The 26,089-nt window shown below is 44.5% G+C and overlaps 1 protein-coding gene across 1 annotated transcript in view; it reads left to right on the top strand.

Moving 5' to 3' along the window:
* Window positions 1-314: 314 nt before the first annotated feature.
* Window positions 315-26,089, top strand: part of LOC119659243 (zinc finger protein 852-like) — a 169,508-nt gene continuing 143,733 nt past the window's right edge. The window contains exons 1-4 of the mRNA XM_038067223.1: window positions 315-1,011; window positions 7,815-8,477; window positions 8,546-8,630; window positions 15,442-15,562. Of these exons, the coding sequence (XP_037923151.1) occupies window positions 697-1,011; window positions 7,815-8,477; window positions 8,546-8,630; window positions 15,442-15,562 (1,184 nt within the window). The 5' untranslated portion in view covers window positions 315-696. The remainder of the gene's footprint in view (window positions 1,012-7,814; window positions 8,478-8,545; window positions 8,631-15,441; window positions 15,563-26,089) is intronic.

Raw genomic sequence — 26,089 nt, 5'->3', positions numbered from 1 at the left:
TAACAATAACAAAGACGGTACCAAGATAACGGAGAGAATTATTGTTGTTTTACTTTCCATTCATAAAAATAACGTCCGTAGCGGTTAGGATACAGTTCATGTAAAAAGTGTTCTAATATCTTATGCGACGTGTTTATCAATATTAATAATCAGAAGAGCGTTGAAAACGAAGTTTCTTTGGTTTTGAATTGCAATTTTTCTGGAGAAAGTCAAAAAACAGTAATAAATCTCATAAAATACTTAAAAAAATGCAGATCCATTGTCTGACCCACAACTTACAGCACATCCAATCCCCAAACCATCGATTCCGATACTTTTCCCAAGCTCGCATTGACATTTCCTGCAGAAAGCCGTCGACGTCCATCGAAAAACCTCCACTGACGTTTGTTTTTCCTCCGAAGTGTGTTGGCCGAGTACATTACCAGCAAAGAATTTCAAAATAATCCAACCTGTTGGTGCCGATTAATTGCCAAATACTCGATCAAGTGCGTCCTGACCCACGCTAGATATTACTGAACGTGTGAATTGACCCACATTCCCGGTGAATTAATTGTGTGGCGTGGTTTCAGCATTGCGCCAAAAGCCCGACACTTTGCGGGAGTAGACGCACGAACATTTCTACTGGCGAACGGTCTGGTGCTGGTTTATCTGTTTACCTCGCGGTTTTGTCCGGTCGGGCAGCTGAGAGCGCGCTAAATGTCGGAGATTTTAGTTAATAAATTGAAAGCCGACCGTGGAGCGGCCGCGATTTGTCGATTATGCGCGACACTTCGAAAAGCCGATTGTTTTGTCCATATCCGTGACCCGAACCTTAATCTTATTGCAAAGCTGGAGCGCTGCTGTCAGTTCACTTTGCCGGAAGACGATCACCTGCCGGAAAACGTTTGCGTCGATTGTGTGCAGACGTTACACAATTGCTGGTCGTTCGCGGAGAAAGTTCATGAAGCGCAGGAGTCCTTGCTGGCGTTGTACGCTGTGGAGGATGTTGTTGTCGAGGAAAAGGATGTTCAGGTGAGATTTTTGTACATTTTCTTCAGAAATTCGAGGGAAAATATCCAAAGGAGAAAATCAGAAAAGTCAGTTCAGTAGTTGCAAATTAGCTGGGTATTTAGTTTATGGCGGCAACATCAGGCAAAAAATAGTTTAAGAATTGTCACTTAGGCGCCATTTTGGGGCTTCACGGAGGTAGATTGTAATTATCGAATATTCGATGATTTCTCTTTGTTAAGCAAGATAGAAGCCTCTTTCTTCACCATCAGCGGCGCGACAACCGGTATCCGGTCTAGGCCTGCCTTAATAAGGAACTCCAGACTTTCTGGTTTTGCGCTGAAGTCCACCAATTCGATACCCCTGAAAGCTGTCTGGCGTCCTGATCTACGTCATCGCTCCATCTCAGGCAGGGTCTGCCTCGTCTTCTTTTTCTACCATAGATATTGCCCTTACAGATTTTCCGGGCTGGATCATCCTCATTCATACGGATTAAGTGACCCGCCCACCGTAACCTATTGAGCCCCATTTTATCCACAACTTGACGGTCGTGGTATCGCTCATAGATTTCGTCGTTATGTAGGCTACGGAATCGTCCATCTTCATTTAGGGGGCCAAAAATTCTTCGGGGGATTCTTCTCTCTCTTCTTGTATTTACCTCGGCATCACGGACCACTTCCTCAAGGGCCAGGTTAAAGAGGATGCATGATAGGGCATCCTCTTGTCGTAGACCGTTATTGATGTCGAATGGTCTTGAGAGTGATCCTGCTGCTTTTATCTGGCCTCGCACATTGGTCAGGGTCAGCCTAGTCAGTCTTATCAATTTCATGGGAATACCTACCTTTGTGTAACTGGTCGCCTCCATTTTTAACTAATTAGGCTGTAATTCCATCGGCTCCTGGTGACTTATGATTTTTGAGCCGATGAATTGCACGGACTGTTTCTCCTATACATGGTGGTGGCAGTATTTGTTCGTCGTCTTCAATTCAACCCGCTGATGTTCTGGTTGTTCAGTAGTTCATTAAAGTACCCAACCCATCGTTCCAATATGCCCATTCTGTTGGAAATCTGATTTCCTTCTTTGTCTCGGCAGGATAAGCATTGAGGTATGTAAGGCTTCATCCTGCTGGCTTATTGGTAAAACTTCCGCGCCTAGTGCGGTTGCTCCCTGTACTTTTCAAGTTCATAGACCTGTTGGTTCTCCCAGGCTTCTTTTTCCGTGTGTGAAGTCACTTCTCCGCCCGCCGGAGGTCGTGATAAATCTCTGCACGTGCCCGCGTCCTTTGAGAATGTAACATTACTCGGTATGCAGCATCCTTCCGTTCGTTTGCTAGCTTACATTCATCATCGAACCAGCTCTTCTGACTTTTCTTGCATGGGGGGCCAAGTATGTTTGTAGCCGTATCAATGATAACGCTCTTCAGGTGGTTGTGAAGATCATTTGTTGATGCTTCATCTCCAGGACATCTGTTACGTGTGGTTATTGCGCCATCTATTTCCCCCTTATAGGTGTTGCGATTGTCGGAGGGGATTCTGGGTGGTGCTGTTATTCGAGCTCGGAGCACCATGCCAACGAGTTAGTGATCTGAGGCTAAATCCCTTGCTTTGTTTGGTATACCGTCGAGGCTCCGCGCTTTGTTATCTCCCGCTCACCGCAAATCTCCAGTACTTCTTTTGTAGTGACGGTTTGTAATACCCCCAGTATTACAGCCACATGCGAAGATCAGGTAACTCACCATTTCACCAGCAGTTTGGCCTTCTATTGGCGAAAGTATAACGTCTCGGCATCGATGAGTCGCATGCCTTTGCGATACACTGGATGATATAGAGGGGTCTTTCTGAGGGTGTACCTGGTATAATGTCCTTGTCCAACCACACATCTATGAATATTTGTTCGCCAAATGCTTTCGTAGCTCTTCAGGTCAAAGACTATTGCCTGGTGACCACTGTGGGTGTAGTGTTCACTCACGTCCCAGGAGGTATGGCGAGCTAATAAAGGACCAACAAAAGTCAGATCCACAACCGAACCGGACTCCCCTTCCGGTAAGTATTAACCTGACCGTTGTTAGCCAATATGATATCTAACTGCGCGAAAGTCTCCAAGAGACAAAGCCTTTTTGCATTCGTCAATGAACTTCTCCATTCAGTGGCCCATGAACTGAAGTCACCGGCGACGACTTATGGTTTCCATCCTTTTACATCCAAGATCTGTCCAACATGTCCTCGAATTCAGCCAACCTCAGGCTTGGAGGAGTATAGCAACTGTACGCGTATATGCCGTATATTTTTGCCCATACGAACCTATTTGTGGACTGTCTTATATCATTCATTCCTGCATGGCTTGGTCCCCGCATGCTCGCAACGCCGCTCCACTTGTAGGCTCTCGATACATTGTTGTTAGGGTTCCTACAGGGTTCGCTTATTATAGCCGCTTGGATCTCTGATTCGTGGGTGCTTGAGCGACCCTATCTATAGGGACCGAGGTTGATTTGGATCAACCTCATTTCCTTATTGCATTTAGTGCTTTTTTGAACTCGGGGCACTTGCCGCTTGCAGCAATATGCCCGCTGACCAGGCTCTCTTTTTCATCAAACAACATGCTTTTGGATCTTTGTTACATTCCCGACCAATGTGACCTGTTTCTCCACAACGTCCGCGTCGGTCAGACCGATTAAGCGCACTTGTGCACTCTCGTCAGATGTCCGTAAAAGAGACACTTGGAGCATCTCTTCAACGAGATTTGCTCTATAAGGCGATAAACTACACATCCAATACGGGTTTCCCCGACATCTTGTAGCTTACGCGCTGCTTTTGTTGGTAGCTGGATGGTCGCTGTCTGTGTACCACCATACGCCTCTCTAAGGCTTATATTGGATGCCTCCTGCAAGTTGTGCAGTTAAGACAGTGCAGATTTCCGCCTTAGAAGTGACCTTATCTAGGTCCTTCCACTGTAAAGCGATTTCATCCTTTTGAGCACGCACGGCAGCACTTTCTCCGAGTAAATTTTTGACTTGGCTGTGAAAGCCTTCTGCTTTGCTTTCTTCGAACTTTTTCAGTTCCAACAGTTCCTCGGGATCCCGCTTACATTCCACCACGGTCGACAAGCCACCATCAAAGGCGTACAAGTACATATCCATACGCATCCGCTGAGCATTCCCTTATTCGCACGAAGGGACGCGCCTGGTGGGAGATTTGGCAACTCCTCACAAATCCGTCTGTCTGTCTGAGAAAAGTGTGTGTGGATGCCTGTCACACGTTCTCGATGAAAACTTTTCGAAGCCAATTTTCGCCAGTTTTCATATTTGTTGGAAAGGGGGCAGTGTTGGCGGTTGAAAATGATGATATCTTTAACGGACCCATTCTCAGAAATTACCCAACCGAAAAATCTGACAATGGTTCCCAATGCCCATCTTACTCTAGCTTCCGAGTATACTCTTTCATTAGTTTCACTTTTTGCCCTCTAGGTTGTTGGGGTGTCAGGCAGAATACTATTGCTTTCCGCCATTGAGTAGGACACCAGGAAGTATGTTCTGAGAAGTACATGACCCATTTTCCTTCTTGAGTCAAAATATATTATTCTGTCTTTGGCTATAGATTTGTATAGTTTGGTTGCTCTGCTCTGTGGTTTGTTTGATCCTTTCAAAAAATTCCCTGAAGTTACTCCGTTGTGCTTCTCTGATGACGTTGCTATACGCCGCCAGTGTATTTTTGTATCTCGGCGAGTCTTCGGTTCGTTTTGTCCGGTTGAAGAGTTTTCGCACCTCTGTTCTGATCCTGGCTAGATTTGTTGAGGTCTTCCCCACTGTTTCCAGTTCGCTCCTGATATCACCGCCCCTTTCTGGTTGAGCCACATTGTTGCTCAGGTGCGTTGCATAGGAGTCCCAATCCGTTCTCCTGGGATTCCTTATTATTATTTCTATTTTGGAGTCACCTTCAATGTCGAATCTGATTATTCTGTCATCCGATATAGAGGGCTCATTCGACGTCTTCCAATTCCTGACCAGGCCGTTCGTCAGATTAGTCTCTACAGTTAGGTCTAGTACCTCTTGTCGAACGCTGGTTACGAATGTAGGAGTGTTCCCTATGTTATATATTTCTAGCTTATTGCTAAGAATAAATTCAAGAAGGTACTCACTTCTTCGGTTAGTATGGCTGCTTCCCCAAACTTTCCAAATTACCTGCATGGTTCCTCCGCGAATCTGCCTCCGGTATATCCAGGGCTTTTGAGCCAGCATTATTTCAATGATATCCTTGGAACTTGTCCTTGAAATTACTGTAGATACAGCTTTTGTATCGTTGAGGTTTACCCGACAGGGGAGGATGTTTGGAGCTCTTCTCCACCGTCGGAGTATCACCCTCCTCCTTCGACATGGCGTCTTTTATAAGTCGTTGACCACCCTAAGCCCTAGAAGATTTAGGTTTAAGTCGTCCAGTTTCTCATCTTCACTGGGCAACAGGTCTACTTCCCTGTTTGATCCAGAGTGCAAATACCTTCGGCTTAAATTCAATTCAATTCAAGTGGCATTAATAATTAACACGTGCTACACAAATAGTGTCATCCACAGTTCTCAAAATGAATTCAATCAAAATATTTACATTCAAAAGCAACAGCCGAAAACGAAAAGGGCCTCAAATGGCGTATTATCTATCATCAAAACGAAACTTGCTGACGTGGAGCGAACTTTGTCGACCTGAAATCTTCATTGTACATTGAAGCTGCGATTACATTCAGGAACCTTTTGATTTTTAAGAAATAATGCGCTCCTATGTTCTTTGGCCAGATCTTGCTGAGTCTTGTAGACCTTGCTGGTGCTTTTAATGTTCTGACAATAGTCCAGCTAGGACCGTTTGGCGGCAGTCTTGATGGCCCCTTGAATGGCTACTAATATTTGTGCATGTTGCAACTGTTGAAAACCTCTCTGGTCAGCCTCCTGAGGCTGGACACATCTTCATTCCACAATTGTGGCAATGTCTGTATTTGGTAGGGCAGGTGACAGGCGTCTTTGAAAGTTTTGGAAATCATAAATATAGAGATATCAGGACCGGGCACAGAAAGGCACGTTGGTTCTTTCGTACTTTTGGGGAAAGTGTCGGAAAGTCGGAATGCTGCTGTTATTTAAGACAATGTGTTTTGTCCCGGCGGCCATCTCTAAGACTCGCATGCCCCGAGAGCTTGGTTGAGTTATGTTTCACTTGAGGAGTCTGAAATTTTCTTCAATCATTTCGAATGTCTTCCTCCAAAGAGCCTAGCTTTGCCCGAAAAGCAGTTGTAGTCTTGTTCGGTGTGATAAAGATTAAAAACAGTTATTCCGTCATGAAGAATCTAGAGTAAGCCCGGTCGTAAGTTTACAGTATCTGGAACCCAGATGGCAGCTCACTACGATGGTGAGTTCCTCGGTAGATACTGCTAGCTGCATATTCATTGGTAGGATCTGAGTTTTGCTGTTTGACTTTTCATTTTATGTTGCTCTTTGAAAACTTGGCGTCGTCCCGAACGGAGAACTCCGAAGCGAAATGTGATGGTGTTACTTAAATACCCTAAGCTTCTATCGCTCATATCGCGTAATGTCATCGGAACATTCTGATTTGAAAGAATTGCCACTGAAGAACTTGGCCTGAGTACGGGCCAGATACCTGCGGATGTGTTGATGTGAAAGCAGAAGTGGCAGTGGGTAGGTGACATATTGAGAAAGGGCGGCAACTCCATTGCAGGTTATGCTATTCAATGGAACTCATTTTTCCAGGATGGCCGAAGAGTGAGTGGTGGCGTAGAACGGTAGAGGAGGAGTGCAAACTTTTCAGAAAATTGTGAAGCGAGTTGAATATGCTTCAGCCAGAGCCGACGTTGGTTGTCAACCTATGCCCCACATAGGGGTTTAACGAAACCATATATCAGTCCTTGGGTTTTCTCCATATGATACTTGAATACGTCCATTTTAAATGCGGAAATAAGTTCACCTAGAGTGCTAACGAAATCCATTTTCCAGTTTTCTATCGGTTCTTATTTAAGATCTAATCAAAAAGTGTCATAAAATAATATTTATTGCGATACAATTTTTCAACATTAATCCCCTCGAGCTTGTGCACTTTTTGTACGACGGTGTAGGGTAAGTTGGGATCATTTTTTTCAGTCTCCAACATACAAGTTGTTTCTGCTCAATTATCAACATGAGCCTTGCCGGGATCTCCATGAGGGCTAAATGGGCTCAATACTAATATTTAGCCCATTTACAGTTCCCCGGCTATTGTTCGGCAATTCTGTGTTCTTACTTCCTCGGTGACATTATTTTTGGATGTTAAGTTGACTCTTGATTGATGAGTAGAGATCTTTAAAGCGACTCGCTCTGCGTTGTTGCCACTGCTACCTCCTTAAAAATTGTTTAATTTTGGGGACTGTTTCAGCTTGAGGATCGTCGCCCTTTAAGCAAAATCGGATGGAGTCACCTCGTTCAATTTATTATGGAATTCTGTAAAGAACAAAACTCCGCCGGGTGCCATTGGGTGCTGTTGTGGGCTTGAAGAAAAATTGAACATGTTCTCTAAGGCCGATAAAAATGATGATTGAATACTTTTTGAACAGGCCTTAAACCTAATTCCAAAATACCATGTTTTGCTAACGGTCTTTCTTGCTAGCAAAGTGCCCTTCAGTAGTACCTCCGGCAATTTTCTCGATACACACAATTCGGTAGTTGTCTCTCGGTAGACTGAAGTTTGACCTCGAATACGAGGAGTTTCATTATAATTTTCAGTCTCTTAAATTTACTTTTACCCTTCGAATAATTTTGTGCAGAGTGTTTTATCTAAGATTTGTCCACTCTATTTTACAGCACATACTGAAAAGGAATCCATCGCATGAAGAAATTTCGAAAACTTTACTGCGAATTTTCCAAACCTCCGACACTACAAAAGAAATATCTGACGGAAGTTTATCCCAGGAGTTGCCCATTGACGGGAAGTCTAAATCATGCACGCTAGTGATTGAAAATGTTGACGGAGGGGACGAGACGGATGGTTCTGTACCGGACAATATTATTGAGGAAGAATATCCAGGAGAAACGGAAATTCTCGAGGATGATACCGCGGAATTCATTGAGACGTCTTCGGATCACGGGTTTAATTCTAAAGTTGAAATTATCGAAACGTGGCGTGATTATCCTTGGACTTGTACGGATTGTAGTAGCGTTTTTCCGGGAGTGCTTGAACTACGTGAACATATTCAAAAAGAACATGATTCCAATGAGTGTACATACGTTTGTGCGGATTGCTCGAAAACTTATACCAAATATTATCTGTTTTTTAATCACGTGATGACCCATCGGAGTCATCTCAGGGTCTATTGTGATTTATGCTCAGATTTTTGTGAGCAATCAGTGATTTTGGCGAAACACCGCGAGGAACATAAGAATGAGGATAATGTTGCATTATGCTCAATTTGTGCAAAGGCTTTCAAGAATACAGTGTCCTTGTATTCGCATTTAAGGAGTCATAAGGTGGGTATTGAGGGAATGGACTTATGTTTCAATAGTTTTGCTGAATAACTGGTTTTATTTCATTACAGCAAGAGCAAATGTATCGATGCGAGGTTTGTGACAAGCGATTTGGAACCAAACCCAATTTGAAAGCACATCAGAAGATACATTTTGGTAAGTATTTGATTCAGATTTCGGTTTTATAATTTTTTTTCCATTTTGTCTGTTTATTTTATGATCAACCCTAAAAGGCAATAGACGTATTGGAGTGAGGTATTTTATACAAAATCCTTTTTCGTGTCACAACAGTTCATTTTGAACTTTGTCTTCCAGAATAGATTGTTTCAAGTCCTCGCGGTTCATTCACGGCGGCTGCCAAGTAATAATGTAACGCGATCGGTGTCAAATAAGTCTTCCCACCATTTTCTAAGCTTATGGTGCAATTGGTCTGAAGCCATCGACTTTCCCTTTGAATTCCTTTCGGTATTTTCCAGTTGGCCTACGGCAGGGGTGGCCAGCCCATAGAAGCTTTCGCAATTTTATCACCTTAAAGACTTCCGGGTCGTCATATATACTATAAAGTTCTTTGCTGTGTCTTCACGATCCGTCATCCTCTCGAACTGCTTCAAGGATTTTTCTTAACATCTTCCTTCTAAGGGCGCTTAGTAATTTCTCAGTAGTCTGAGATAAAGGTCAAGCATCTTATCCGTAACATAACACAGGTTAATGATTGTTTCCTAGGTAGGGAGCCCCGTGTTCCCGTGTATGTATTTCGATTGAATAATGAGGGAGAGGGGTACTTTCGTTTTTATTTGCATTTGCACTCATATTAGTCCTTCGAAAACTTTCCCATTGATGTCATTTGGATCCGCTCTTACTTACGTTGGCTTTAGAAGCGCCTTCAATATTAACAGGGATTTTCCAGATTGCGTATTTAACGTTCAACTTGAAGAGCGTCGGTTGATCCCTTTAAACTGAATTCGGTGGGGTGCCAAACTGGAGCATAGCGTCGTAAAGTACGTTGTCCTGAGTTGGTTTGAAGTCAACGAATATTTGTTAGACTTCGACTTTGAACTTTCAGAACTTCTCGAGTACTTATTTCGTGGTGAAGAGCCGATTTATTGTTAAGCACCTACCTCTGAAGCTACTCTGCTACTCGCCGCGTAGGGCATCAGCCTGTTTCTCAGGATTTTGGTGAATACTTTGCAGATCTAACAAGTCAATGAGATGCTCTTGTATTGTCCGGTGGCGGAACGATATTCAATATTCTCTTCGCACCTCTGTCATTACCCGACTCAGCATGAATACGACCACCGGATACGCTAACAACCTTTTTTCACCCAAGCGAAAAAAAGCTTGTCGCCTTTTTTACGGATTGGACAGATGATACTTTTACACTATTCTGTCGGGATTTGCTTCACCTTCCATATTTGTTGGTTAAGTGGGTTCATACCTTGTTTACGCAATTGTTTTTGGGTTTCAACAGCTCCACGGGAATATCATCGATTCCTGGTGTTTTGTTCGCTTTCAGGTCCTTTACTGTTGCATCAATTTTTTGTAGGGGCGGAGCCAACTCCACTGTCAATGTCCTCCGTTTGTTGGGTGAAATGAATGTTGTATTGTCGTGATGGCTTTGGCCATAACGAGACTTTGCTGTACACTCTTGTCTCGTCTTTGATCCGAAATTGTGAACCTTATTTTGATCAGTTAACGTTACCAGTTAGAAAAAAAAATCAGACTGCGATAGAATGCGCGAAGTCGTGATGAGAGAATAGATTATCAGTCTGGGATCGTTAAGTAAGGGACCATGTTCAGTGTCTGAAGGTCTGCAAAATTCCTTGCTTAATAAGCTCTTCGAACTCTCCGCACGACTGCTAAAGCTGCTAATAGACGCACTTTAGAAAAGATATGCTTAACTGGCTCAGAGAGACTAAGCCCGTAAGTGATGTTGCGGTACTTTCGAAGAAGCGCGCCAATTGGAAGTCTGGATCTAAGTTTTTGAGTGTTGATATCCGCTGTAATGAGGCGCCAAGAGAACGTTCGTTGCAGTTCTAGACTCAAACCTACCTGCCTGTGGCTATAATTGTGGAACGGTGAGTAATTTGCTGCTGCGAGTTTCCAAGGTTTGTGGTGGTAGTCTACGATTCCGGGATGCGGGGAGAATCGAGACTGTATCTTTCAGGTAGCGGTGCGATATTTCAGTTAGTCGTTGCCAGAGGCCTCGGAAAGTCTAGTTTTTTTTTTTAAATTGCAGGGGGTGGTACATTTTCGGTCTTTTCGGAAGAAGACTTTCGGTCTTTTTCGGAAGCTTTCGTAAGCGCCCTTTTCGGGAAGTGGATCTTAACCGTCAGTTCTACTTCCCGAATGCAAAGTACAAAAGTACCGCCTGTTAGCGCTGCCACCGTCTGCTGCAGTTGTGCCATCTGCGTTGGTATGTCACGCGACACCTCGCCAACCACTGGCAGCGGGTGGACCGTGTGGATTTTATCGGAATTGGCGATTAACGTGGCTTGTATGCTCTCTAGAAATAAGAGGAAGACTGTAGCTGTTCGTCGTCAACTTTGTCACCACCCAATTGTTTCACCTCGAGGATCAGTTGGCTTTGCGTATACCCTGATAGGTACTTAATAAGATACTCCTTGAGCCTTCAGTGACGAGCGTGGTTAAAGTGTAGCGTCTATTGTGACGCGCCTTAATATGGACTAGATACTAGTGATTCGTTATCCAGTTTGGATTCTGTTGCATAGGGTATCGTCGTATTCGCCTCTACAGATTACCCTGTATTTTAGTGCTTGTTAGCTTAGTCAATTACCATATTCAAACAATGGTGATAAACCCCCGTAGTTTTTATGACAGTACTCCCTAACATTCTGCGCATCCAGAAGGCCAAGGTGTTTCCCACTCGCTTGGGGATCAGGACATCTCGTATCTCTGTATGCGATGTGTTACCGAACGCTCCTCCTGTCCAAAAACGCACACAGTGCTATTTATTTCTATGCATCAGCTGATACAGGCCAGTTTCGGTTGATTTTCCTGCCCGGTAAGGGTGTTGACATTTTTGTAGGGGATTATGCATTAGAAGTTTAGTTATAATATAGTTGTCTATGACTTTCTCTACCGTTTTGAGTACAAAAGATGTTAGGTAAATTGGTTTGAAAGATGTAATGCGTAGCGTGAATCCTTTTTACCCGCAAGCAGTGTTAGACTCCCGCAACAGTACACCCTCAAACTACCTACTAGCTCTCTCGGCTGAGGGAGCCTTCAAGTCAAGGAATTCCTTTCACCAACGGAAGGAGGAAGGAGGAATGGAGTTGTTAGTTCAGGGAATTGCTCAATCTTCTTCGTAACAGGAAGAACCCGGACGTAATGGACAAGTCGACTCCATTCCCTGCCCCCTCAGCATCTTTTGGACATAGTTATCTGGAGAGAGCTCGCCTGTGTCTGTCGCCTCCTTGTCAAGGGCATGGGACCATACCGCCGTAGAGCAGAATGAACTGCGTTGCTCTCATAAGAAGACGTCTTCTGGCAGATATAGGGCCCCAACATTTACAATTAATCGACTCAAGATCGAGACTTCAGCTGCAGCCCTGTCCGCTGCTGCTTTGATTTGCTTGATGCAGCTCATCTTTGAGTCGAGCATTGAACTTTTTTTGATTCTATAATGAACTCACCGATCGATATGGGACGCAGGGGCGGGATTCTCTTTCTTATCAAGATGATCACTTCGGCTTTTCCAGCGTGAGGCTGGAACCTTCCGGTAGCCCTTTGCATTAATATGCCAACAGTGCGTCCAGTAATAAGTGCCGTAACGGTGTCTGCATAAACGACTAGGCGCGACTCTTCTGACATGTTGAATTTTTGCAGACTATCGTACGAAGCATCCCTGTGATATTCCTGACGTGATTTCTATCTTACTCTGGTCCTCTAGCGTCTCAAAGACTAAGGAGCTCTTAGAAACTCCTTCATTATCCGCAAGAGATAGCTCGGCACGATATCCGTCGAGATCGGCGGCGGTTTTTCACAGGAGGAACTCCAATTATCTGCAGACCACCAATTTGCCCCCGATACACCCAAAGTTCTTGAGGGAACACTATTCCAATGTTATTCTTGGAACTTGCCCTTATAACTACTATAAATTCAGCTTTTGCATGGTGGAGGTTTACCTGGGCTATTTTAGTGCTCCATTAGTGCTTGACATTCTTTTCCAATGTCGGGATATTACCGCCCTTCTCCGACATGGCACTTCCTTCTGTTTCTTTGTCAGACAAGAGCTGGTGCTTTGAGGTGGCAACGAGGAAGACGGGACAAAACTGAGTGGCCGAAGAGAACCTCCATGTCATGGCGCCGGGAAATGTTGTACTCATTTTGGTTTGCTGGCCGTGATGCAGTAGGCGAATGCTCCAAAGCTTAATAAGGGCCATCAGACCTGAGTCTGCACGGTTCATTAAACCTTACCAGGGGTATACTGGTACCATGGAAACTAGGGTTCAAACATGGTGTTGCGTTTCAATGCGGATACCGTCCTCCAAAGTTCGGTAGAGGATTAGGTAGGCTTTGCATCCACCAGTAATGCCATACACTCAGCCTAGACTGGTACCATTGTGGTTGTCTCAGCGGGGCTCTGATTGTGCTCCCAGAATCAATCCGCACTTTAAGAAGACCGTGGGATTAGGTCAACTCGAAGTGCATATAGAACGGTACCAAATTAGGGAGTGTGTGTCATCGCGGAAATAATTCCCTTGGATTCTCTGGCGAATGGGGTACACTGTCTCTACCGGAGGAGGGTGTATCCGACCGAAGTGACTGCGGGCTTCCTAAAAGCCACTAGGAAGGAGCTGTACAGGAGATGGCAGGAACGGTGGGACAATTCCGAAAAGGGCCGCTGGACCCATACACTGATCCCATGTATTGAGAGATGACCAAACTCAGCGCAAGTATGGAGAATTAAATTACCTAACGCAGTTCCTTACCGGACAGGGTGGATACAGGAAGCACTTGCATCGCTTCGGATTGGATGAGTCCCCAGACTGTCCTAAATGCGCCGCTACACCCGAGGACCCGGAGCATGTTATGTCCGAGATTCGCGAATGAAAGAGGGGGTTTAAACGATGCCTACTACACAGTTATCGGACCTCGTAATTGAGGAAGAGGAAGAGATGTTGAAGTGCGCACCAAACTGGAGTGCAATAAACGGAACAGTAACTGCGATACAGGAGAAGCTGAAGTAACTGGAACGAGCTCGGAAAGCACGACGTTCGCGTGACATAGTCGTGCTGGTGTAAACTAGAGCCCTCCTCGCGAAGTAATACTTCACGAAGGTCACGCGAGGATATGGGTGGAGAAGTGGGGTGGTTTTAGTGGGTGAGAACACACACTGCTGCAACTTGACGCGGCAGCGTCTTTTTAAGATTTCCGCCTCTACCCATAAAAAAAAGAGATGAGAAGCCTGGCTCCTGGAAAGCCTGATAACACGCCCAGAGCAGTCCACTGCTTGACCTCCTTTCATTATAACGTTCCCCTGCGTTTGATGCAGCTCACTCATTGCGAGTCCTTCCCTAAAGGAAACTGAAAGGCCAATAACAGTTTTAATTTCCATGTGAAAGCCCACATAAGGGTGCATTCAAAAATAACACAAGCAATTACAAACATTGTTCCCAAAAAACAACACATTTGGATTTGTTAATTATCTTGTCTCCATTTTTCATATGATCTCCCTCCCAAAACATGAGTCCTCTTTCCCTCGCTACACTAAGCTTCGTTTCTATTGTTAACTCTTTATGCGCTACGATACCTTTCCATTTTTTACTGTTCCCATACACCCTTTGTGTGTAGTCGAGTTGAGTTCTACAAATTTGCAAGCATATTTTAATTCTGGCATTTAGCAAAGTAATCGTTCAGCTAAACGTTCGTTGTCATTGTTGCTTTGTTTCGAGGCATTACGGTCTGGTGTGGCATTGTTTCGAGTACACAATGGTCAAGCATTATCTTCGTGTAAATGCACATTAGAATTTCTGTTCATTTCAAAAATATTTTCAGGAGATCCTTTCGGGGCCCTCTCGAGAGTAGTGTAGCAGGAGTAATCTATTCAATTGTTGTGCTGAAAACCTGTACCTGCTGCGTTCGTTTTCAGGAGAATGTTGGAAAAAACAAAGGTTTTGCCATTCATTTACTATGCTGGATGGGTTACCTGTTCCTTAGCTCTTAGTTTTTTCCACTTGTACATGATATACAAGTTTGGGCTGTAATGAGTTGCTCCTGCAGAGCTTACCGTCCAAAGTCTATTTTCAGAGCAAGGTAGAGTTTTACGGGTTCTTGAATTGAGATGTGTATTTAGTCCTAACGCCACTTAAGGTCCTTAGCTGAACGTGGTAACCATTGTTATGACAACACTACAGTCCTACATCTTGGAAACATGCAAATAGCGCCGGCACAAAAACATCACCCGAGTATAATTTATGTCCAAGGATCCAAGTTCCGAGCATACAAATAATAACTCACAAATGGCCAGGGAGTGAATTTAATCGGAAATGAAAAGGATATAAAGTAGCGAGGTGTCTTGTTCAAAAGCCAACGGGAAGGAGCAATAGCTCTTTACACATGGCAGTCCCGGTACCGTGCAAAGGAGATGATAATTAGTTGTGTACACTACACAATCATGAGGAGACTCCTGCAGGCTTTGTTTGCATGTAGAATCCTATAATGAAGCGTTATGTTCGGATTAAAAGCAAACATTTCACAATAAAGTGAAGAATGGAGTGAGCTTATGCTCTGGGTGCCAGAGAATTATGAGAGGGATCCGGTACGGTTAGCGTATCCCTCGGAGAAAATGTAATTTCAGGTAGATGCCAGCTTATCATAACACTTAATTATATATTATTCTGATGGTTTCCCAGTATTGTTCATAAATCCTTGTGTGGGCCTTGAACTTATATTACTTTGTTATTACATTGAAATTCATGGTCCCTTTTGTAATGTCTTGTTACAGGTCTTAAAGAATTTGTGTGCGATCAATGCGGAAAGGGATTTATCCAGAAAGCCAATTTAGAAGAACATCTAATAACACATGTAAATGAGACTCCATTTGAGTGTAATGAGTGCGGGAAAAGGTGAGTAAAGGTTTCCTTAATTCGTTAGACCTTTATTTTGTATAATATGAAATGCATAGTTCTTGGAAAATTTAAAAAACCTATATTTAGTTTCTAGTTGAAAATTTCGTAAAAAGTTCCTGTGTGAAGATTCTGGTGGGGATTTTCATAAGTAGGAAAGAAACCAAGAGGCTATCGAAAAACCTGCATAGAAGACACCACAATTCCTAGAAAAATTTCCTCTGAATACTCAGTTAGGCCTAGACCGGATACCGGTTGTTGCGCCGTTGATGATGAATACTCAGTGGAAACAGAATACTCGAATTTGAAGAGAATTACTGTCAATCTATCAACATCGCTTCATCTGATGCAGCCTGTAGACTTCCAGGGGTAGATCATCCTTACCCATAGTAGTAGGAGTAGGAGTAGATGACCCGCTCACCGCAATCTATTCCATCGTTGCTATTTACCCGTTCCGTACTCCTGCACAGTTACTAGTAATTCTCAGACTTATTTGGAATTGATTGGATACGACGTCCTCATATTTACCTATTTTTTTTTTTGTGCGTACACGGAGGTGGGAAATCTTAGAAAGACACGTCCACCGTCCGAACGGCGCAACTACAGCGGGCGCGTGTGGGATTCACACCCACTAAAAACCACCCCCGGTCTCTCCAGCCCCAGCCCCGCGGGACCACCATTGAGGTATTACTTCGCGGGGTAGGTTTGCTCTTAGGCACTCATCCTTCTCCTATTTGCAGCTTTCCTCCTTCTTTATTCCTTCAGCAACTCCTCCTGCATTTGGATGATTGCGGAACCAACCGCAAGCCACTTCTCCTCGGACTCCAGCATCTCAGTAACCAAGCTCTCCGGGGTCCCGCTCCTGCCCAGCACCTGGTTTAAGCTCCTTCTCTCCATCGCAAATCGTGGGCAGTGAAACATCACATGCTCTGGATCCTCCGGTATGCAATCGCATCTGGGACAGTTCGGAGAATCATCCAACCCAAAGCGGGGCAGATACTGCCTGTAGCAACCACCGTGCCCCGTGAGGAACTGGGTAATGTGGTAGTTGGTCCCCCCATGTTTTCGCTCAAGCCACACCCTAATGTTGGGAATGAGCCTGTGCGTCCACCGACCTTTCGCAGACTCGTCCCATCTGTGTTGCTAGAGATCAAGCGACTCTGACCTTGCCGCATTTCTACGCTGTGCATGCCCCTCCATATGTCTTGCATTGTACAGGACATTCATTTCTTTGGCCAGAATGTCAACCGGGATCATGCCTGCCACCACCAATACTGCCTCATCTGATGTGGTTCTAAAAGCACTGCAAACCCTCAAAGCCATTCGCCGGTAAACCGAGTTCACCTGCTTCCGTCTCTGAGTGTTTGCAAGCGCCTCTGCCCATACAGGCGACGAGTAGAGCAGGATGGAGCGCACCACTCCGGCTAGCACCAACCTCCGGCAATGTTTCGGTCCACCAATATTTGGCAACATTTTTGCAAGTGCCGTGGTGGCACTGGCTGCCTTTTGGCATGCATATTCTAGGTGTTCCCTAAAACTCAATTTGGTGTCAATTATTACCCCCAGGTATTTGATAGCCGGCTTTGATACGACCGTATCTCCACCAACCTCCACTTTTACAGTGTTATTTTTCCTGCGTTTCGTTATTAAGACCGCTTCCGTTTTCGCGTCCGCCAAGGTCAGCCCGGCCTTTTCTAGCCAGGACTTTACCGCTCTCACTGTTTCTGTTGCGTAAACCTCCACATCTTCTGGGTGTTTTGCTGCAACAACCACAGCTAGGTCATCAGCAAAGCCGACAATCGTAGTCCCCTCTGGGACGGGAAGAGCAAGCACCCCATTATACATGATATTCCACAACAGGGGACCAAGTACCGATCCCTGTGGTACCTCGGCTGTGACAATGTACTCTTTGGGGCCCTCATCCGTCCCGTACCAGAGAGTCCTCTCTGAGAGGTAGTTTTCCACCAAATTCGCTAAGTATCCGGGGACACCTATGTCAGCCAACGCCCGTTTAATTCTATTCCAGTTGGCCGAGTTGAATGCGTTTTTGACATCCAACGCCACCACGGCACAGCAGCCGCCAGAAATCAGTGCACCTTTTGCCAGGTTTACCACCATGCCAATTGTGTCCACCGTAGAGTGGGCGCGTCGGAAACCAAACTGGCGTTCCGACAAACCATTGCTGGCTTCGACGATGGGCAGGAGTCTGTTGTAGATGACTCTTTCCATCATCTTCCCCATTGTATCCAACAGGCAGATAGGACGATAAGACGCTGGGTTTCCAGGTGGCTTGCCAAACTTTGGAAGCAATACCAACTTTTGCTTTTTCCACTGGGCAGGGAATATTCCTTCTTTTAGGCACGCCTCGAAGGTGTTGGCGAAAAGTTCGGGCCTAGTCTTCACTTCCAGTTTCAAAGCTCGGTTGGGGATGCCTTGTTGTCACCGAACCTACCACATATTTCCCGCAGTCCGATTCTACTTACTTCTCTTTCCAAATCCAGAGCCATTTCGCTAAGGTCTGTGACTCGGTGAGAGAGGGAATAGATGCTACCAGCATAGTCGAAGTGTTTGAGGATGGTCCATTAAAGTCTTCCAGCGAAGGCACCATGAGAAGAAATAATATCAGTGACAAGATACAACCTGGGTCAACTCCACGGACTTGAATTTTGCGCCACAATATGTCGCTCTTTTGATAGCTACTAGTTTCTCAGGGATGCGACTTTTACCTAATGCACTCCAGATGCACTTCCTTTTGATGTTGTCGGAAGCCTTCTCGATATCGATGAAGAGCAAGTGAAGCCTAAAGAGACCTAAACTCCGCACACTGTTCCAAAATGATCTGTTGGGTATCGATGTGGTCAATGTAATGGCGGGGAGCACGCAGATATCATTTCAATTGTTGCATCATGCTTTGACCGGCTTCCAGTATCGCCAATACTATCTTCTGGAATACACTGGCGAATCTTGGGAAACCGTACGACGCGGCTACGCTGTGTGTATCCGAGTCATCACGCACCGCCTTCACAGACGATCTTTGATCTGTCGGTGAAGAATACTGCGTCATAACCTCCACTCTGCCTTGGTTGGAAAGTCCACAGAAAAAAATCGTCTTGAAACTTGTTTTACGTGTGGTTTAGTCCGTTGGTCCTTGGTTGGCGCATAGCCCTGGAAATCGTACGCCCTACAGTCAGAAGGCGGAAGTGGCAGTGGGTGGACCATACATTAAGGAGGGGCGACGATTGCATTGCGGGTTACGCCATGCAGGGGAATCCAAGATGACCGACGGTTGTTCGCCCCAAGGGCACTTGACGCAGCGCAGTAGAAAAGGAGTGCAGGCGTCTCAAGAAATCGTGGGGGAGCTGAAGTACTTTCACGTAACCGCGAACGATGAAGCGTAGGTGTGGTTGACACGCTATACCCCACAAAGGGGTAATTGGGAATGGGAATCTCCAGAGTTTCCGAGGTACTTCGTCTAGGATGTTACTATGTTCGGAGGGCTCCGCTCTCCAACACCCAGATTCACACAGCTTGACAGCACTACGCACTACCGTGGATTTAATGCGGGGGTGCAGGAATTCATTGAGGGCATCTTCCTAGCAGAAGTGTATAGCCCCAGTAGTCCCTGTGTAGGCGGTTCTTTGAATCCTGTTAAGCTTGGTTCTATTGTACTTCTTCTCAGCGCCTGCCACCACACGGCGGAGCTATACATTAGGATGGAACAAAGTAGAGCTGTATATATTAGGATTATACCCCGATACTGGATTGGAGCAAAGAATTAATTTTCTTTCATTTAGCTGCGGAGTGTGGAATTCGGGAATGCTTGTCTTGGCAGCAAACAGTATCAACTCCATTTTGGTTGGATCCGGACTCGGCCGCAGCGAACACGTACGCCTCTCTCAATGAAGGGAAACTCCTCTGACACTAATGCTCCCCTCCACCCCGTTGCTGTAACATTAACACTGATTACTGATTGGCTAATTTCACACGATTGGGGCTGTATACCCTGCAAGCAAGGCCGCAAGGCCCTGACTCACAATCCTCGTTGGCGGAGAATTTAAGGAAGAATTGGCTCCTAAGTTTGTTAGCCAGAATCTTACTGAGTCTCGCAGATTCGCGTGTGTTTTCAATGTTCTGACAATAATCTAGCTAGGACCACTTTCTGATTTGATGGTTGACTTCTTCCTGGTGGAGCTGACTGCTCGTTTTCCGCCTCCGCGTCCTCCAGTTTGACCACGGTTAGGTCGCTAAAACTCAGGTCTGCCCACTGCGAAGTATTGCAAGCTCTTCGTAGCGGGGATACATGCTCTAGGTCTGTCCCGGCCCGTGCCTATTATGTTAAACTAATATCCAGATTGGAAAATGAAATTTAATTTCTCCTCTTTAATTCTAACTCCTTTCATGGATCGGCCTCTTCCGATCCAGGGCTCTTGTATTAATGCGATTTCAATGTCTTCCTCTCGGGACCCCTCCACGCGTCACTGATCCTCATTATACACGAATTGGGAAAGTCCCTGTTGAATTGGTCCTTATATGCTATGATGTGGTATCCACGGACCACCTGAATCAAAGCTAGAGATGCATCCCCCTATTTCCCTTGTTATCCAGGAGATGCTCGATGGCAACCTCCGACAGCCTGGCCTCGACACTGGTCCACACTACTGACCCCAGTTGTTGTTTCACGATTTGCGTAAGCTACTGGGCATCCGTGGCCTTGTCTCCTCTACTCTTCGTGTTTTGCTGTTTGACCTCCTCTTGAGATCGATTGCGCGTTAAAAGGCGGTTTTGCCTTTTGCTTGTTTCCCAGATTTTTGCTATTATATTTTTCGACAATCGACTAATATTTAGCGAAGACTTTTTAATTCTCGTTCTCAGCAATCTTGTCCAAAATATGTATGGTCTTTTGGTATTGGTTCTGAGCAGGACTCTGCTTCTTCACTCACTTCCGGTGGTCCACATTTTTGTCGGGCCTTGTCTCGACGTCGACGGTTCCGGTATTGTGGTTGGTACTCGATACGCATTGGCTACGCAGCCTTCGGCATATACTGTCCAATCTTGGCTTGGGGTCCTATTAGCACTTTTTCCAGTGCAGTGGGAGGACGATCTCCGGGCTGTTGTTTCGGTTCATCTCCCGTCCAATCAGTTTGCTCCGAAAATATGATTAGCAGGCAGACAAATCCTCGTTAGTTGGATGAATTTACTCCCAGCCCGTGACTGACCGGTCTTGGCCATCCGAAGACGGTTTCCAGCGGTCACCGCTGGGAGCTAGTTTGACGAATTGCCGAAATATGAAACTTTAAGCTGAAACATAATTAGACCAGGCGACTCAAGGAACGAATACTTTGAATTAATTTTGAAACCTACTGCGGAGTTGTCCATCATTTTGTAGAGAGACGAAAATTCTTCAGAGCCTCTGAGGAATACCTGAAGACTGACACAACCACTAATTTTTACAGTAGAAGCTTTGATCATATGGTGGACGGATTCTACTTATATCGTACTTTTACAGAAAAATGGACTCAACCCTAACCTGGTAAATCATAAAATACCGCAATAAAAAGGCAACTTTAGTCAGGTTGGTGTTAAAATTAGATTCCGCTGCGTTGTGGTAGGTAGAGCCACAGCCCACTGGTCTTCTTTAGGCGTTTTTCTTGCTGGGGAATGACACTGTACACATCTAAATAAGATCGTAGATGACTTGTAATTGAGCACTTTGGTGCCAATCGAGGTGTATCTCACGTCTTAGACCTTTTAACTTTGAAGAACGAAACAAGTCTCCAATGCAGGCCATAGTTGCAAAAGCTCTGCGGTTTTTGTAAGAATATGACAGCAAGATTCGGACGAATTACATTTCATCCTTGTTCTGCTGAAAAGGTTAGGTAGATGGCGCGTTCTCAACACAGGGATCTAGACGCGGTTAAATCTAAGGCCGAAATATGCTCTGTTTTAGTAGAGCGGTGTAAACAGCCTCCAGATGCCGGCGCGATTACCTGCAGATCAAATTATGAGCTCTTGGATGTGGGAAAGCCTGCCGATTCTAATGGTAAAGAAGAGATAATTTGGAAGAGATGCTTCAAATGCCTCATATGTGGACATATTGTGAGGATATATATTATTGATCGGTCCGTTCGATGCTGAAGGTTTGCGGAAAAGGATCAGGATCAGGATACTATGCAATGGACATTTGGGTCTGACATAGTAGGCTCTTTCTCGGCAGTGGCTACTATGCAAAACTGGAAAAATAAAGCTATTTCAAATGAATACCAACCAATGGAAGCACCATTCAGGATTTGAATACCAACTTTCAACCGAAGTCGCATTTTGTTATAATAATCCAGCCAAACCCCATTGAGGTTTTGACGAAAATGTACGACGGACAGAGTACATAGGTAGATCGGTACTACGGGGGTGTGACAATCAACTTATACAGGAATTTATGTATGAGGCAATTGGTTTTAGGTGGTCGGCATTTGTGCTGTCTGTAGTCGCTTCTCTGAACCTCGCATTAGGGTTGTTCGTCAGCATGCTGAGCACTTTGGTCCTACATGCAAGGTGGCCGAGACGAAAAGTGACTGTTGATGATGTCAATGTCTGGGCCACAGAATGACGAACGCAACTACGTTTTGCCTTTTGATAGTTGTCATGCATTTGGATATTATATTGGTTAAGAAAGTTGACCTCAATACCAACGGTCTGTGACAGAAATGGTCGTGCAAAGATTAGAGGGGTTTATCTGGACTAAAACCGCATACCACTAAATATAGGACTATCATAGGCATGAGTACAGATGGCATGCGACTGACTAATGTCCAGGAGATATATGTATGGGCCAGATGAACAGTCTTGAGAGCAGTAGATTGCTCACTGTACGAGTAATTGGTTTGCAAAGTGTTGTCCGCAAGTGAAATATTGTGCATGGAATATTCTACAATGTAACTTTTCGGTCACGTTAACAGGAACTTTCCTATGCTGGGGTAGATCTATTTCGATGAGAAAAGTCTCGATACTGTTTATCCGCTTTTTTTCTAGATAAAACAAACATGACTCTCTGCCGTGGAACTAGTAATTTTATTTCACCTCAAAGTCTAGTCTTCTCGCCTTCTTTGCTTGTTCAAGTCAAGTTCCGCTTGAATGCTCGCTTTACTTCAATTTAAATACTTTTTCTCAAGAGTATCTTCCAACCTTCTCCTCTCCGAACTTAAATATAATATGCTCTAGATTTTCAGGTGCGCTAATATATTCTGGGCAAGAGGGGGAATCGTTGGACCTGAGTTAACATACTTCATGTAACCTCCATTTTCCAACAGGAATTACAGCAGCTGGAAGTATTGAGTTCACTTATGAATACAAAGGCCCAGTGTGTGGGTCCAGCGTCCCTTTTGCAAATTATCCTAATGTTGTTTCCTCTTTTAATGAATTTTTTTCTTGAATTGTCCTAGAAACCATGCATACTCTTAGCTCCACTAAGTGCTAGATCAGATTCTCCCTTTTTAGATCATACGCTCTTGTTTCCTTCTCGATTGGTGCTGCGTCCAGAAGAGTGAACACTTAGGTCACCAGCAGTCTGCTGCACCTCGGGCCGCTCGTTTTCTGCGGGAGAAAGAACGCTGTTACTATATTGTGAACAATAGCTGTATATGCTGTTGCTGTAGGTTGTGTTACTTTTTTGGTAGGCATACTTTCGAGATTATGTATTATGAACATCTTTATGAACGCATCCCCCTCGGATACTTTCACAATTAACATTCCAGCACCATCTACGTTGTCGTTGTTAACGTGCATGATGTCTAATTTCTCGAAGAACTCGTCCAGAACAAGGCTTCTGGTGTTTGTAGTTCAATTGCCTTATTTCACCATAGCTTTTATATCGGCGGATTTGGGAGAAGGCCCTGTGTAATGGCTAAGATTAATTTGTATCAACCTAATTCCTACATGATATATCCGTCGGCAACTGTAAGGTACTCGACCTGGCGACTGTTTGTTCTAGCTTGCATTCATCCACATGCCTTTCTGAATTTCTTAGCTTCAACAACTCTCTTTTATGAATATCTCGTTTGCCGAAAGCTTTCTCCAAGATTTATCAGTTTAGGAATGGATTTATTTTTTGGAGAATGTCACTGGATGTCATCTCATCGTTTTTGGACAAGATCGATTCGGGGCTTATTCTCCTTTTAAGCGCTATTTTTTTTCCACGCCTTTACGGTTCTTCTCGGGGCTTTTCATGCTTTGCAATTGTTGAAGCCGATGTCAGTTGCTTCCGATTTTGCTTTCTCAAGTGAGAGACATTTTTGTTTTTCGTCTTTCTGCAGGAGTTCGAAGGACTCATTTATTTTTTCTTTATTCTTTTTTGACTTCTTAATTTACTGAATTTTGAGCAGACGTCACTTGTGTTGCCTGCGTGATTTTTTTTCTTTTCACGGGTTATTTGTATCCCTTGCACTGTTACTCGTGTATATAATAGCTCCAATCGTGTTTTTGATGGCCTGGTGCACAGGATTACCAATTATATATGCACAAAACGAAAACTATAATAAACTTAGCTTGATGACTAGCTGAAAAATGAAAAAAGTGTTTTTAGGAGTAGTTAGCACTTCGACGAAAGATCAATGACAATAGACGAGCATTTTATTAGGAAGATTTGTCCGATGAACTGGACATCTGGGACGGTGAGAGAGATTAGTATCAGTCAATCAATTTACTTAAAACTGACATCAACGCACACAGGACATCGAACACTTCTGTTGTGCTAATAATTAGGCCAATATATTGTTTACCAACCGACTAGTTACGACGCACAAATTGCTTCCTCCTTTTTAGACTTTGTTCCGTTCAGTAGCGGTGCTGGCTCGCCTCGAACTGTTTGGCAATTTCTCGATCGTAGCCCTAATCTGGGTGGGTTCGATGGGCTCTCAAATTACCATTTAGCGTATCTAGTCATCGCTGTTTTGGTCGGCCTTTTGGTTATTTCCCTTCGACGTTAATGTTCAGGGTAATCTAGCAAGTCCTCATCAGTGTGAATTACATGAACATACCATGGAAGACGGCATATTGATCGTGAATGTCCTCATTTCGACTATTATCATACTGTGTTACACCACTGAGGCAATGCAACATCTTTGTCTCTATTACCGCGGAGAGGTATTCGTTGTCTTATATAGTCGGCCAACACTTAAAACCAAAAAGGGCAGCAGGGTGGATGCTCGTTGATGCGCTATCTACAGAGGGTGCCAGCTGTGGAGCGCCAATTCTTACAATTGGCGCCGGTGCGTAAAGCAACTTCATAGTGCGAATCATCGTTGAATTGGTGTAGTCAGTACTGCGAACTGCCATCGTGACGGATTGGTGACTTTTGAAATAGTTGTTTAGGATATGCGGGGATATCCTAAGTCCACATCCACATGATGGTGGACCGGACTAAATGAGGAGGAACTTACTCCCCCGTTTTATAGCCCATGGATCCCTAGTTTGGATCATAGCACCCCAAGTATTAAAAATTAAAAAAAACAAAAAATGAGTGACGGTTTCGTCCAGGGCAGAGGCAACTCATCAGACGCTACCTCACCTCTGCCGTGGGAGCAGCGTGACCGAAAGTGCCAACAGGTGGTGAGGTGAGGTGAGGCAGCGTTTTAGTCTAATATAATTCGCAACCTTGTCGTGTTTTTGCGATGATAAAAGGGTGCGTTTTTCCACCTGTTGGCACTTTCGGTCACGCTGCTCCCAGGGCAGAGGTGAGGCAGCGTCTGATGAGTTGCCTCTACCCTGGACAAAACCGTCAGTAATTTTTTGGTTTTTTTAACTTTTGAAATGCTGAGTATCCCTTGAAAATTTGTCGGTAATCGCTAGAACCTGGTGGTCATTTTGTTGCTTGCTATGAGTTTTGGTCATCTGAATCAATCCCCGTTAACAATTCGTGATTTTCACTCTCCTCCGAGACAGAGTACATGCTGATGGTGTCAGGGGGCTTGGTCTCTGCAATTTGGCCCAGAATGTCAGGATTAAGCTCGCTGACGACTATCGAACTTGATTTCGTCCTTATTGATCCGGTTTTGGTGAAACTGGATTTTCACTCGAGCAGCCGTAGTGATGGATTCATTTTCCTAAACTCGGAGGTGGTGGCTTTTACGCTTCCCGCATCAGCAAAGTATGTCCTTCTCGGCTATAATGCCGTTGCAAGTCAACCATAATAATTGATCGAAAGTCCATTCTGTCCCGATCATCGAAGTTAAGAATTGTTAGGGATGGATAGTACTTAAGTCAGGGACTAAATGACAATATTGTATCTTATTTTGTAGGTTTATTTGTATATTTCCAAACAAGGTGGGGGGGGGGGGGGGGTTACTTGAGAATAGACAAAGGTTCTATTTTTTCTTATTCATTTTTTTGTATCTAATTCGATTATTAACTTGTATATGAGTGTTGTATGATGTTCAAGTTTTTCGTAGCAGCTGATACGCATTATCTCTGAGACACATAGTACTCTTCGGAATTAATTGGTCATACAAATGGCTCTTGGAAAAAAAGTGAATAAAT

The sequence above is a fragment of the Hermetia illucens genome, chromosome 6 (genome assembly GCF_905115235.1).
Source record: "Hermetia illucens chromosome 6, iHerIll2.2.curated.20191125, whole genome shotgun sequence".
In the NCBI taxonomy this organism is placed as follows: domain Eukaryota; kingdom Metazoa; phylum Arthropoda; class Insecta; order Diptera; family Stratiomyidae; genus Hermetia; species Hermetia illucens.
Note: the sequence above shows the minus strand (reverse complement) of the source record. Positions and strands in the feature narration are given on the sequence as shown.